This window comes from Lycorma delicatula, chromosome 6 (assembly GCF_047948215.1).
Source record: "Lycorma delicatula isolate Av1 chromosome 6, ASM4794821v1, whole genome shotgun sequence".
NCBI lineage: Eukaryota > Metazoa > Arthropoda > Insecta > Hemiptera > Fulgoridae > Lycorma > Lycorma delicatula.
Window position 1 is genome coordinate 12,301,920 of NC_134460.1, and position 13,315 is coordinate 12,315,234.

The following is a 13,315-nucleotide window of genomic DNA, read 5'->3' on the forward strand; positions in this document are numbered from 1 at the left end:
TCCAGCAATCCATCCTCCCCTGCATATCAGTTAAGTTTTTTTTGTAACTTTAATGAGTAATATTTATTTGTAACATTTTTTTTCATGATACATTTATAATTTTTCTTTTTATATATATATATTGCATTTATTTGAAAGGTTTTTTATTTACCAAGTGATATAAAAAAATCTCTTAACAGTATATATTACAGGAAAGAAAACATTTGAATGGTTAAAGTTGGATTTAATTTATCTTAAATGCTGTATAGGATGAGCTAAGCTTGGCAGGAGGTGGAATTTACTGTAAATATATTTCAATATTTTAGATTTTAGTCTTTTACTTTAAATATTAGTAAGTTTATAATTTGTAATTGTATATGTATTTATTTTTAATGTATTTAATATTTTGGTTACGTAGTACTTCATTATTCTTATTTTTCTTCTTTAATAGATTGGTGTCATGTGTAGAGAAGAATCTCTCTGATCATACTGAATTCATTAATGCTAAAGAAGAGTATGAACGTTGGTTACAACGAGCACATGGAACAGTTAAGGATTGCATTGGTGCTGGTGATTTAGCATGGACTAAAGATAAATTAGAAACAATTAAACTTGTTGCTACACGTATGACTGAAGGTTTGTTTATTATCTGAAGTTAGGAAATAGTCCATTAGTTACCGAATTTCTATTCCACTTCTTATGTATTATTATTACTTCATTATTTTGAATAAACATAAATTTTAAGTGACACCAACTGCTACAATTTTTATTCATTAATAAATTTCATTAAAATGTGCTGAAACTGTATGCAGGATCCTTTAACTTTGATACTTATGATAATTGGTTTATTAAAAATATATTTGGCTGATCGCATTTTCCCTTACATTATATTTTCAGTCTCCAGTGTGTTTTTCCCTGAGATGTTTCAGATATTGCCAAACCAACATGTACGGAATGCAGTTTACTATCTTATCCAGGCTGTAAAGTAATTTTTTCTAAAAATTAATTTTAAATATGTGTTAAGTTTTAGGCATTATCAAAATCTGATGTTAAAATTATGCGCATAGGATTTTTATCGACCATAATTGATAGAAAGCTCAGTAGAAAATCAAGTAATGAACTAAGCTATTAACATTGATTCTTGAATTTTCCATGAACTAGTTATTTTTCATTTTAGATTTAGAATGATGCCATATCTGATTGTAATGTTTTTTTACATTAAGTTGAATTTTTGTTAATGCTTTGATAGTCTTTTGGACTTAAGTCTATTAAAAATACCCATCATGTAAATCTCTGATTTTTGCATTAATTTGCCCAGGAACATTTTTTACAAACTTTAAAAGCTCATTAGATTCAACAAAATATTTTTGACATGTTCTATTACAGGTGTAACCATACTTACCAGTGTAAAAGAGTAGGCATTTGATTTCAGATTACAACCCAAAAGAAGCCATTTTTACTAGATTATTGTAATTATTTATTTGTGTAACATGTGATGGTAACTTTAGTGAATAACAGTAAGCCCTCTCGTTAAATTCATTACATCATTAAATTATTGTTAGATTCATCATTAAATTCGTTTCTTTCATTATTTAATAGTCATATTTATTTTTCATAAGTATGAATATCTGTTGTATGTATTGTAAAAATATTTCTGTTTGGGTATTAGGAATGAATATGAACATTGGTATAGGTACAGGCACAGTGATAATACCAACTTATTGTACATGGCAATACATGATAATATGAATTCTTATTAAACATAAACAAAATATATGGTAAATTCAGATTTACAGCAGGATGCTAATATAATTATCAAGTAAGTTGACTGGCCTTACAATCACAAAAAACAAATTTTAAAATGTGAAGTTTTAGAATGCAATAAAAACTTTTCTAAAGAAGAAACCACTGGGATGTACAAAAAGATTTCCTCTTTGATTCAGTTCCCCCTTAAAAAGAGGTTCTATTTCATATTAATGTTGTGAAATATTTAAATATCACTATTTTAATCATATTTGTTAGCAGAAAGAACAAAAAAAATTAATTAACACTTTTTCACCATATATAGCCAATACTTTTGATGGCACTAATTTGAAAAATAACTTAGTTTCATTTCCATTGTATTTAATTTCCACGTTGTATCCCCACCAAACATTTGATTCCATTCTATTTCACTACTTTTTTTTTGGCTCAATAAAAAAATCATTCCATGATTTGAATTCATTTTTTCTAGCATTTTAATCCATTGCGAAACTTGAGGTTAAATAATTACTACCGAAAGGTATTCAAATATTTTAAAACTAACTGTTTAATAAACCTTTCACTTAAAATTAGCAATTTTGTACTTATTTTCCAGAGTAATTTTTAGATCAATACACATAGAATGTATTTAAGAAACACATTTCGCTAGGATTGTATAAAGATGTGCTAACTGCAGAATGTTTTGTATTAGACAAGTCTTCTACAGTAACATTTGCAGATCACCTCATAGAAAGAAATCAGAAATAGACCTGAAATAAAATATAGATAATCTATACAAATCCAAAGAACACCTACATTTTACACCTCAACATTATAAAATATTCAAAGATGCATTTACAAATGTTAATGGATCCCGTTCTTTTATATTGAACCTTTGACACATTACCAAACATGTATCTTCAAACACTTACCATCAATATTTCAGTTGAAACCATGATGCAAAATAGCAGGGCTAGCTGTCTCTGAAGTCATAGAATCGATTCAAAAGATTGTCTAAATTATAAAAATTTATTTGAAGTAATTTCATTAATTTGTCGTGAAAAATTGTTGGTCTTGTTTTGTGTAAAAATTAAATTATTATATTATGGAATTAAATGTTAGTTTTTAAATAAGTTATAAATTGTTTCTGAAATGCATTAATTTATGTATTATTTATGATATTATAACATTTTATACAGGCCAACACCTAATGGCAGGCATGCAAGAGGTATTCACTAAAGCAGTAAATACAACACCAAGTGACCAACAAGAGACATTGCGTGAATCAATGGCAGAACTACGCAATAGCTGGGATCAACTGACTATGGATCTAAATTCAGTTACGGCTCAGTTAAAAGCCTTACTTGCTCGTTGGGAAGATTTCTATGATGCTAGAAATAGATTTGAAAGTTGGCTCAAAGATATGGAAAAGAAAGTTTATGAAAAACAAGATTCCAAAGCTGAACTCGGAGAGATGAAAACTCTTCTTGAAAGGTAGTTTGTCAAAGATTTGATGTTGTGCAAGTACAATAAATTGATACATAAATATTTAAAAAAATAATATGTGAATTTGATGTATGTAAGCTTATCACATTAAATTTTCTGCTTATTTATGTGACAGAAATATTATATTCCACATTTACTTTGTGTTTAAACTAATTCACATAAAGCTAGGTCTATTTATCTCTGGGTAAATTTAAACTTGTCATATGCATATTTTTTCAGTCAATTTAATAACTATTTATTTTAGATTTATATGGATAAAAAGGAATTTATTGTTTATGTTGTTTGGTGATTTCGACTATGATTTGTAAAATATCTAGACTATTAGTCAAATGTAAAATAAATTTGTATATGTATTATATTTTTTTAAGTAATATATTTATAAAATCTGCTTGGTTTTGATCCATTAAAATAATTAAAAAAAACTTGTTCCGTGAATAAACACAAGAAGAATTGTGTCAGCCTTAGTTGTATGTATCTACTCTAGCTCTTCCTGTAGCACTATCTACAGCATCTTCTGTAACATGTTCTTGTAGCTGATAGGAGAGTGCTGTTTCTTTAGGAGCTCAGTGGGGTGTGATGTTTTGGCTGTAGAACTGATACTTATCTGTAGGTTGTAAAAAAAGTCAAAATAATTGCTGAAGTATCTGTAGTCAGGTGTCTCTTGCTCGCTATTCCTAAAATTAAAAATTTCATATATTTATATTAAACATTTTTTCTTATTTCTTTACTATAGCATGATTGCACTGTATAATCTTAATTGGTTTAATGACTTATGCATTTCTCGAAAGTTTGTCTGATAAAAACTTATTTTTTTTAGTGCATAATTTTTGTAATTTTTCTTAAATGGTACCGTAGTGTAGAAATATTCATTCATTGTTTGTTTCATTTAAAAAATGAAATAAGTACACATTATTAGGTTTTTAAACAAGTTTCTAGATTTAAAAATATTAATTTTTTAACCAAATGAATTAAATGTCATAAAAAATATTTCAGATACAAACATCTTCATGATGACATCCAAGCACACAGAGGTGACCTTGATCATTTGTTGCAAGAAAGCAGTGAACTTGCAAAATGCGCTGGAAGAAGCGATGTACAGAATGAAACAAACATTCTAGAAAGAGAATGGGAGCAATTAAACAAGGAAAGCCAAAGAAGAAGAGATTCTGTTGAAAAAGAAATCCAAGAACATTCATCTTATCAGAATTCATTACAAGAAACAGAAAAATGGCTTTTACAAATTTCATTTCAGCTTATGGCTCATAATTCTTTATACATTACTAATAGGGAGCAAACACAAGAGCAAATCGTCCAACATGATGCTTTACTTGGAGAAATTCAGAGGTAATTCAAATTGTCATCTCTTTTCATGGATAATTTATTCTGTTTTGTTTTAATTGTTTATATTCATTCATCTTTTCATTACTATTGCAATATTTCCTTCTTTTGGTTTGTAATTAAATTAATTACATAATAGGAAAATGTTTTTTCCTGATATATGATAGATATATGTTTGATAGATGTTAGTGATTTATTTTTACTATTTGTTGTGTTTTTTTCATTTAAAGCTATGTGATAAATTCAGTTATTTAAATTTTTATTATTTCAATACAGTTATTTTTGTTTAAAATACTACCCAAGTTAGAAGTACAGTACAGTAGTTCATAGTCAGGGAGGGAAATTGTATAAAATGTTTATACAATTCTTTTTATATAACAATGCCGGAACTGGAATAATGAGTAAAAGTGAAGTGCTGAATACAGTTGTTCAGGCGACAAAAGTATCAAAACAAACGGTGCAAAGAATTATAGCAGAAAGGAAATCAGATGAAACTGAGAAGCCATCTGTGTTTGTTTCACCGAGAAAATGTTTAATCACCCCAGTCCTGTGTGCAAGTAGATTCGTTTGTCATTTGGATTGGGGCATTTAATAAATAAATTTTATGTAACTGAAAAATGTGTTGCTACTGTGAAGAGAATTATGCTCAAAGTTCATGAAATTAATTTCAAAGAGAGTGAAAGAAATTTAAGGGGAATTTTATGTAAAATTGGATTTAGATGGAATAAAACAGAAGACAACCAGAAAATACTGATAGAGTGACCTGATATTAAAATGCAAAGAATGAAATTTCTATGGCACATTTCCCTGTTTCACAAAGAAGGAAGACCAGTTGTATACACAGATGGAACTTACATTCACAGTAGTCATGCGACACCAAAATCGTGCTTAGACACAACAGACCTTCAAGAGGGAATGAAAACACCAGTATCCAAATGCTCACTATTAATAATTGCTCATGCCGGCTGTAATAAAGAATTATTAACAATGCTTTACTTATATATGCGTTAAATAAGAAGGGAGATTATCACAGAGTGATGGATTTTGAAAAGTACATGAAACGGTTACAGGAGAAGTGTAGTCCCAACTTGTCACCTCGACCTGTCATTATAGTAGATAATGCATGCATTGTATCACAATGTTCTAAAAGAACGTGCTAAAAGTAAACAGTAAAAAAGCTATTAAAGTAATAAAGCTAGTTGAAAAATCTAGTAAAGCATAAAAAAAAGCTAGTATCGTAAAAAAGCTTAAAGAAAACAGTTGGCTGCAAAAAGAAGTAGAATTTGGCTTTTAAACAGCCAAATTCTAACTCTTTAAAAAACGATATGATAAAATGGTTAGCCAAATAATTAATTAACTGTTCTTCTGTTACGATGAAGACTGACTTATATGATATTATAAAATTACACAAAGTAAATCATAAGAAATTTCTATTAAATGACATTTTTGAAAATTATGGTCACACAGTTCTATGGTTGCCACCTTATCACCCTGACTTAAATGTCATTGAAATGATTTGGAGTCAAGTGAAAGGGCAAGTAGCTAAAAGAAATACAACTTTTAACATGTCAGATATTCTTAAGTTAGCTGAAGAGGAATTTCATGAAGTGTCTGAAGCTGAATGGAGCAATGTCTATGAGCATGTTGTCAATGCTGAAAATATATACATTGAAGGTGAACATCAATATGATGTGCACGTCGACAATTTTGTGATAAATATGAATCCAGAATCAGATAGAATCTACCGACCACAGTGACTTCAGAATTTGTGAGCTACATCAATAAAGTGAGTAGAAAAAATAATTATTTAAAATACTTGAAAATAATATTAATTGGGACACTAGTTATAATTAAATAACATTGTATGTATTTTTGTAAATACATACAGAAATTTTGTATGAAAATTTTGTCTAAATTTTGTATGTATTATACGTAAAAATCGTCTATATTAAACTGACACTGTTTTCAGTCAGCCTAGTACCATGCGAAATGTTTACTGAATGCTAGTAGTTTTTGGTGCCAACTTACATGCCAAGAGTTCTATCGTTCACCTAGGTCTATCGTTCACCTAGGCATGAATTTAATTCTTGTAACAGCAGAATTTAATCTTGAGAATTACTCGGTATGACATAAGAAAATAAATGAAGGGAGTAGATGAAAAATACACCTGCCACATAGAAGGGGAATCGAGGGGAGAATAGGACACCTCACTGTTAAATGTTCATACAGGATATATGTAACCAGTACAATTCAGTACCAGCCAAAATGTTAATTTAGTATATCTTTGTTGGTTTTTTTAAATTTATTTATGTATTTCACTGTAATAATTACAGCAGTAATTTTATAATGCTCAACTGTATTAAGGTGTGGTCCATTTTTGTGAATTTTTAGAACGTCAAGATTATTTTCAAATATGATGGGTTTGTGGTTTGCATCTGTGAATGATTGGCGTATGTTGATTCTATAAAGTCGTTTAAATTTTCACTGTATCTTTGAAGTGGCATTCTGTTTGATGAATGCAGAACATTTAGCAGTAACAGGAATTCAGTTTATATATTTCAAGGCATTGTATTTGTTTGGCAATTGTGTTCCGGGTGAAGGTTATTTTGTTTTGTTTTATCACTCCGAAAACCACATTGTATCTTGATCTTAAAAATGTGTTAACTATTTTCTATGAGACTTTTTATATTATGGTAGTAGGATATATTTTTTTTAAAATTTATTTTGTATCATAGTGTTGTTATACCTGGTTTAGTTTTACTGGATTTAAAATGTTGAGTTTTTTATGCAGTCTATATGTACATTTTTTTTCAAGCTATATGCACATTGACTAGTTAGCAGATCATTATAAAAGTAGTTAGTTTATGTGAGGTTGGGTGATCTGATATGTTGTGAACGAGAGAATCTGGCATTGTTGATTTCCTTTATATTTTGAAAGAATATTATTTTTGCTTTCTTTCTTTTTATGGTTAAAGTTGTACCTGATATTTGTATGATACTCTTAATATTGAGGCTGCAGTATGTCTGCCTTTATTGAGTTTCTAAATAACTGAAGGCTTGTTTCTTAATGTAATTCTTTCAATCTAATCTTGATTTTTATGTCCATTTTTAACTATTTAATTTTAATTACTACCTTTATTTCAGGTATCAATCAACATTAGATGATTTAAAAGCTAAAGGACGAAGCCAAATTGAAAGATACATGTCTACAACACCTGGAATCCAAACAGCCATTGAGCATCAATTGAGTAATGTACAGGAGAGTTATAATTCTTTATTACATACTGCTAGACAAATAAAATCACGACTTGATGAATCACTTGCTAAGTTCCAAGAGTATGAAGATACACTTGAAAGTATAATGACTAATCTTGATGAATACGAGAAACAGATGTCTCAAGATGTTGAACCTGCTGTTCATTTACAACAAGTACAGCAACAATTAGAAGCAACTAGAGTAAGTGTTCTTTTATTTTCTTACTTAAGTTTAAGAAAATAAAAAGTAAATTTTAAAAGAACTGTAAAAAGTATTTTGTGGTATAGTAACAACAGTGTAATGTAACAAGTAAATCAATTATAAAAAATCATTCTCAGTAGTTATTGTACTGTGAGGCATTCTATTATTTTTAGGGTATTATAACAACCTGTTCGGCTGCTTGCCCTGAAAAATAACTCAGGGTTTCATTTTAGTATAGGCTTTATACAGGATGTCAATAAAGTCATTATAATGAATTTGGTGTCTAGCATGATAGCTGAAGATCTTGAATGGTCATGGTAGTAAAAGAAGATAGGCATGATATTTTTTACTGATATTTACATTCTTAGTACATGGAAATATATTTTTAGTATACATTTTAATAGTATATTTTTTAATACTGCATTTCCAATTTTTTCAAAATTTATTTTCATAAGAAATGATAAAATATTACATAGCATTTTTATTGCAATCTTGAGAAGCAGGAATTTTATTTTTGCTGTATAATATTAATACATGTTATGTATATTATATGTTATATTAATATTAATATAACATTCTAATGTTATTATGATGTATATTAATAATTTAAAATGTTGCGCATATTAATTTATTTAAAATTCTCTGATTGTAATTTTTCTATTACTTTGTATTTTGGATATTTTCCTTGTTGACTTTTGTGCTGAAATATTTTCCAGATTGTATGATATTTGTAGAATAACTTTTTATACAGGTTTTTATAATATTTATATATTTTTATAATTTTTTTTAGATTTTATATTTTTTTATTTTTATGATATTTAGAATTTATATGTTTTTTAGATAATTTCAATTTTTTTCATTCCTATAACTTTTTGATTTCTTAATTACATTTTTTTTCACATAATTCTTTAATCATTCTTTATTTCAAATCAGTTTTCTATAAGATTAATTTCTCAAAAATACCCTTATATTAAAGAGAGCAGAAGAAATATTATAGATAAATCTTTCAGTTTTATCATTAAGTAGTGGAATTCTTTTTACTTCATTTCACAAAATACAAAAAAAAAGATTAGAAATATTAACTTTCCCACTACACCTTTATTCTTATTTCATGTTTACTGATAAATTTTTGTGATAAAATGCATTTTATTAATAGATGCTGTATATGAATAGATAAAATTTAATGATGAAGGTAATATTTTTAATTTTCTGTTGCTCAAGTTATTTTCTCAGTATTTTAGTTAATTTACTTGACTAAAGTACTACTAAAATTAATAACTGTTATTTAATTATTGTGGCTATTTGGTTAAGATATTGTAAAGTTGTGGTATCTATTATTACTATGTAAACCTGATAAAACAAGTTTAAGCCCTAAGTACTAATAAAGTGTGTGTTTAATTAGCTGATAACACTTTATTGTTATGGTTATACTTTAACATATATTTTACTGTGTTATAGGTTTTGCATAACAAATTGCAAGGAGAAAAATCTCGTTTAGCAGTTGCAGTTCAAGCATGTGAAGCAGCAGCAGCTTGTATTTCTCGTCCAAGCAGCCCTCAGGAAGCTTCTGCACCCATTCCAGATCGTGAAATTGCTGTTAGAATTAGATTAGAAGATCTAATCGATCAGGTAAAGTAAATCGATAACTTACCTGTGAAGATTTGCATGTCCATTTAAGACAATTTTTATCTAAATGTAGCTTATAAATTTGTTTAAGCTTTTTTATAATGCTTATTTTTTTAAAATATTTTTATTAAGTTTATTTTGTATGAAAATTTTGCTTTTCTTTCTTTCTTTATTTCTTTCTTCATTTGTTGTCATTGCTTTTGTATTAATCATCTAAAATACAATACATTATACAGTATTTTATATGCTGCATTTAAATTTATTTTTTAATTCTTCTTTAATTAGTTGTCAGCTGCCAATATGAATTCAGATTAATATATTGATATTTTACTGAGTATTTTATGTTTTATGAATTGTAGAATTATTAAATGGGTATGAAATTGTGTATTTCATTACATCATTGTAATTACCTCTTTGAAAAATATTGTAGAAGGTTCATATTGAAATCGTTTGTATAATTTCATAAATAATTTACAAAGAGAAGAAACAATAAGTATAGTAATTTGACCTTTAAATTTTAATATTCCTGATAGATTACTAAATTATATCTCAAACTTTTCTATGTGGGCCCTGCTTATTTGTTATTATAATTATTTTTTTCATTTGGTTTTTTCACATCTACTTTAAGAAATATATAAGCAGACAAATAATTTAAGGCCTGGTAAAATTTAATTACTTTCATCTAATAAAATTTATACCTTTCTATATAAGTAAATATTCAGTTTTTCACTGATCATATGACATGCGGTATTTTAAAAATGATAAAAATTTATAAACAACTTTTCTTTTAAATTACATGAAAATTGTTGGTCAACGAACCTCCTGAAGTTAATTAGCAAGCATCTTTTCCAGTCAAGTTACTGATGGTTCTGTTATTAATGGTTTAAGACAGTACAGAAAACCATTAGTGCTGAATGTGTCATTAACAACAGCATTATCAGGGAATCCACAGGAGAAGGTGTTGTTAATTTGCTCTGACTGGTACCTTTGATGAACATTCTTCATGTGTTTTGAAAAAGAGTTATTTATAATTATTATTATTATATATTTAAAATTAAACAAAAAGAATCTTATAATTAAAATTTATACATTTTTTATTTATGGATCTTGTTTTTGAAAGATTTGTGTTTGTTTAGGATGTTGTTTCTGGTTTTAATGATCTATATATTAAAAAAAAAACCTTTATAATAAAAATAAAGTCCATAATACTTTTATTGAATATTGTTTCCTACATTTGTTTAAATTTTGAACATGAGCACTTGTTTCATTTTAACAAAAAAACTTTAACATTTTTTTTTTATTGATTTATTTTCTTAATTTCGGAAACTGATGAATAACAATGAAAAGTAATTACATTTTTGCTGCTTTTCTTTCACTCACAATTTTTTTTTTTCATATTTGTCCTTAAATCTTACATCCTTAATTCAACATACTTCCCGACATTGCCGATTGATGAAATTTTGCACAGTTACTAAGGTCGGATGACAATATAATACTCCACCATTACTTTTGCAAACATCCCAGAAATGGCAAAACTTGGTACAGGAATTTTGTGGTTTTGAATTTGACAAACATTTTGTCATCACTTATATATATCATTTTATATTTAATAGATCAACTCTAACCACAGAACAATTGAAATACGATGACTTACCTTATTTCATTATACAAACAGAAGCATTTTCTCGAACTTGATTCGCATCATCAGCTGCATACATATATATATTACAAAAACATCATAAACTTGCATTCCATGATAACATACTACTTATTCACTTATAATTTTATGTTAATGATGCGTTAACGATGTTTAAGTTTATGATGCGAATTAAGTTTGCGAAAGCGCTTATGTTTGTGTAATAAAATAAGGTAAGTCATACTATTTCAGTTGTTCTGTGCTTAAGGTTTATCTATTAAATATAAAATAATTTGTATTGGTACAAAGGAGTATGGTTATTAAAGAATTGCTTTTAAAAAATATATATATATATATATATATACACAAGTAATTTTTGGCGGGCAGTACGTATGATAATAATTTGAATAAAGTATAACTGAAAAGTATAGAGCAAGTTATTAAAAATTTTTGTAATTTTATTGAGAGTTTAATTCTGAAAAGTTTAGGTAGTTGCAGTCAGTAAATAAAAAATCCATTATATGTACATTGTGGATCACAGTGATTTCTGCTAACAACTTACAAATTCTGGATGTTTACTAATTAATAATTTTAATAAAATTGAGTAGTAATGTATAAAATTATCTTCGCTTAAATTGTTTTTTCTTTCAAAGTTCTTCATATGCATTTCTCAGTTCAAACACTGTTTAATGTTAGTTTAATATATTTTCTCCAAAATTTTATTGCTTCTGCTACTATACATTTCATTTTTTATTTTATTTTTTTAACAAGATTTCCCAAAATATTATTTTTTTGTAGATATATGTATACACAATGACTATTTATCAGTTTATGAAATTTTTTCAGATGAGAATTATATTCAAATAAATATTACATTTTTGTGTTAGAAATGTTTATTAACTAATTTTAAAATGAAAGTTTAATTAATTTTAATTTTATGGCTCATAAGTAATATACTTGCTTAATTTTTAGGAATCTGGAACTGTGTTGTGTGCTAAATTTATTATATTAACTAAAGATATTAGGATTTTCTGTGTACTTGATTGTATTATTTTTAACAAGAAACAGTATGATATATTGTTTATATAGATATTCATATATTTTTACAAATATACAGTATTATATATTTATTCATATTATTTTTTACAGAATTACTTTATATAATTGGTACTGATTGATATGTTCTGTAAATGAAAATCAGTATTTCATTCTGAAGTTCTTGATAATATTGTTTTAAACATTATCTTCTTTTAAAAAATTAATTTTTAATTAACTGTAGAATGTAACTTAGAAATATGGCTTTGATTAGTCCTTGATACTATGAAATGTAAAGAAGTTTATTTTTAATTTTTAAAGTGCTGCAAACAGGCAATTAACGTAGGAGTAATTCCACTATAGCAATCGTATGGTTCTTATAAAAATATTGTTTTCCATGACGGTTATTAAGAGTGTTAATTTATTTATGAAATATAATTCAAATCTGAAAATTTAATAGGTTTTATTTCTTGCTATATATTCTATAACAAGGAAATGTTTTCCTAAACACTTTTGTAAACCCTCTTAAATCTTGGGAACACTTGTTTATTAAAATTTATTTACGCATTTATTTTTATTTTGTTTTGTTTTGGTTTTCATTTATTTTATCATTTGAGTTTGTGTTTTTTTTCTGCATGTGATGTCTTGTCTTATATATGCTTTTAAAAAACAGAGTGTTAAAGAAGGCAATGAGGAAGCTGCAGAGCGCTTTAGAAAATTACTTCAAAGGCTGCAGAGTAAAGGAATCATTATCAATATGGATAATTTGTGTGAACAGGTAAATGATAACATATTTTTGGTACTCAGTTGAATTATTGTTAGTAATAACAATAATTCTGTTAAGCATTTAAATTTTCTATTTGTATTTTTTTTTTTATATATTTTAAAATCCATTTACGTATATATATTTTTTTTTGTTTTAATTTTTTTTCTGACAACTGCAAAAGTGAACTAATATTTGTTTCACTGTGAATTCAACACTAGTACTACATTCAAGT

The 13,315-nt window shown here is 26.8% G+C and overlaps 1 protein-coding gene across 2 annotated transcripts in view; it reads left to right on the forward strand.

Annotated features, from left to right (window-relative positions):
• Msp300 (Muscle-specific protein 300 kDa) overlaps positions 1-13,315 on the forward strand; it is a 764,465-nt gene that overhangs the window by 624,228 nt on the left and 126,922 nt on the right. For both annotated transcript variants that reach the window (XM_075369201.1, XM_075369200.1), the window contains 6 exons: positions 431-615; positions 2,919-3,213; positions 4,219-4,569; positions 7,708-8,020; positions 9,479-9,649; positions 12,991-13,095. In XM_075369201.1, coding sequence (XP_075225316.1) covers positions 431-615; positions 2,919-3,213; positions 4,219-4,569; positions 7,708-8,020; positions 9,479-9,649; positions 12,991-13,095 — 1,420 coding nt within the window. The remainder of the gene's footprint in view (positions 1-430; positions 616-2,918; positions 3,214-4,218; positions 4,570-7,707; positions 8,021-9,478; positions 9,650-12,990; positions 13,096-13,315) is intronic.